Below are 1,147 nucleotides of genomic sequence, written 5' to 3' on the forward strand. Positions count from 1 at the left end.
TGGGGTAGGGATCACGGTAAGATCAAGGAGAAAGTCTTAATGGTTTGAAACCGTTGAACATTTTTAATACATAGTCACAGAAATTTAATTGACGCATATATATTCAACTAACTTATTTAAACTGGACCAACATTATAAAAGGGAAAAACTCACAAAGCTCACTGTAATCTAGTCGATTCTGACTCATTGTGACTCTATAGGGTACGGTAGACTTGCCTCTGTGGTTTTCTTATGCTGGAAATCTTTATGGAAGCAGAAAGCCTCATATTTCTCCCAAGGAATGACTAGTAGATTTGAACTGCTGACCTTGAGGTTAGGTGACTAGTTTATTGGAAAAGACCATTGGGTATATTTTGTTTTATATCTTTATGCAGAAGGAGTTGGAATCCATGAAATGGCAATAGGTTTTGGTTTAAATTGATGATACTGAACACTCTTAATTTTTGTCATAAAATTTTAATAGTATACACAAATGACATTCTTAATGCTTATTTTATTGATCATGCAGGTTAAGAAATGATCCCCAAACAAATTTGAAAAACGATGTGACCTAGTCTTTTCTTGGTTCAAGAAATAAGTAATATTGAAATGCTTTTACACTAGTAGCTAATGATTATCTTCTTTATATATCATTTTTTTAAATCAAGTTAAACTCATGGGGTATAAGAAAACTTGAAAAAGTTAGGCTCGTTTTCACTAGGTTACCCAAGCCTGAGCTTTTGCTCAGAACCCTAATGAATAAAATAGGAAGATGTTGGATATCATTTGCGTGACGGCGTGGTGGTTTCCCTGGTGCCGAGTTAGCAAAGGTATCATTGGTGATTCTGCTGCTCTGCAGGAGCAAGGTGACTAGGCTGCTGCCATAGAATGTTACCACCTTGCAACAGATCTACTCTGTCTTACAGGGTTTCGGTGAGTCCTCATTGCCTCCTTGGCAAAGCATTTGGGTGTGGGTCATATTTTTAGTAGCATCTCCGATTTGCTAATTATTTGGAAATCTCTCACCCCTGTGTCCTAGAAAAGTGTTCTGGAACTTGTGCGTGTTCCTTTTTGCTGGACTCAAACATTCAGGAAATAGAAATAAGGAAGCAGCAGCTTCTTAGAAAAACTATAGATGAATTAGCAAAATGTAACGGGAACTGTTGAT

The 1,147-nt window shown here is 36.8% G+C and overlaps 1 protein-coding gene across 1 annotated transcript in view; it reads left to right on the forward strand.

The window, feature by feature from the left end:
• TMEM236 (transmembrane protein 236) overlaps nt 1–1,147 on the forward strand; it is a 25,265-nt gene that overhangs the window by 12,482 nt on the left and 11,636 nt on the right. The window contains exon 4 of the mRNA XM_013008117.1: nt 805–809. Coding sequence (XP_012863571.1) covers nt 805–809 — 5 coding nt within the window. The remainder of the gene's footprint in view (nt 1–804; nt 810–1,147) is intronic.

The sequence above is a fragment of the Echinops telfairi genome, unplaced genomic scaffold, assembly GCF_000313985.2.
Source record: "Echinops telfairi isolate 266 unplaced genomic scaffold, ASM31398v2 ScPeMD7_7473;HRSCAF=8511, whole genome shotgun sequence".
NCBI lineage: Eukaryota > Metazoa > Chordata > Mammalia > Afrosoricida > Tenrecidae > Echinops > Echinops telfairi.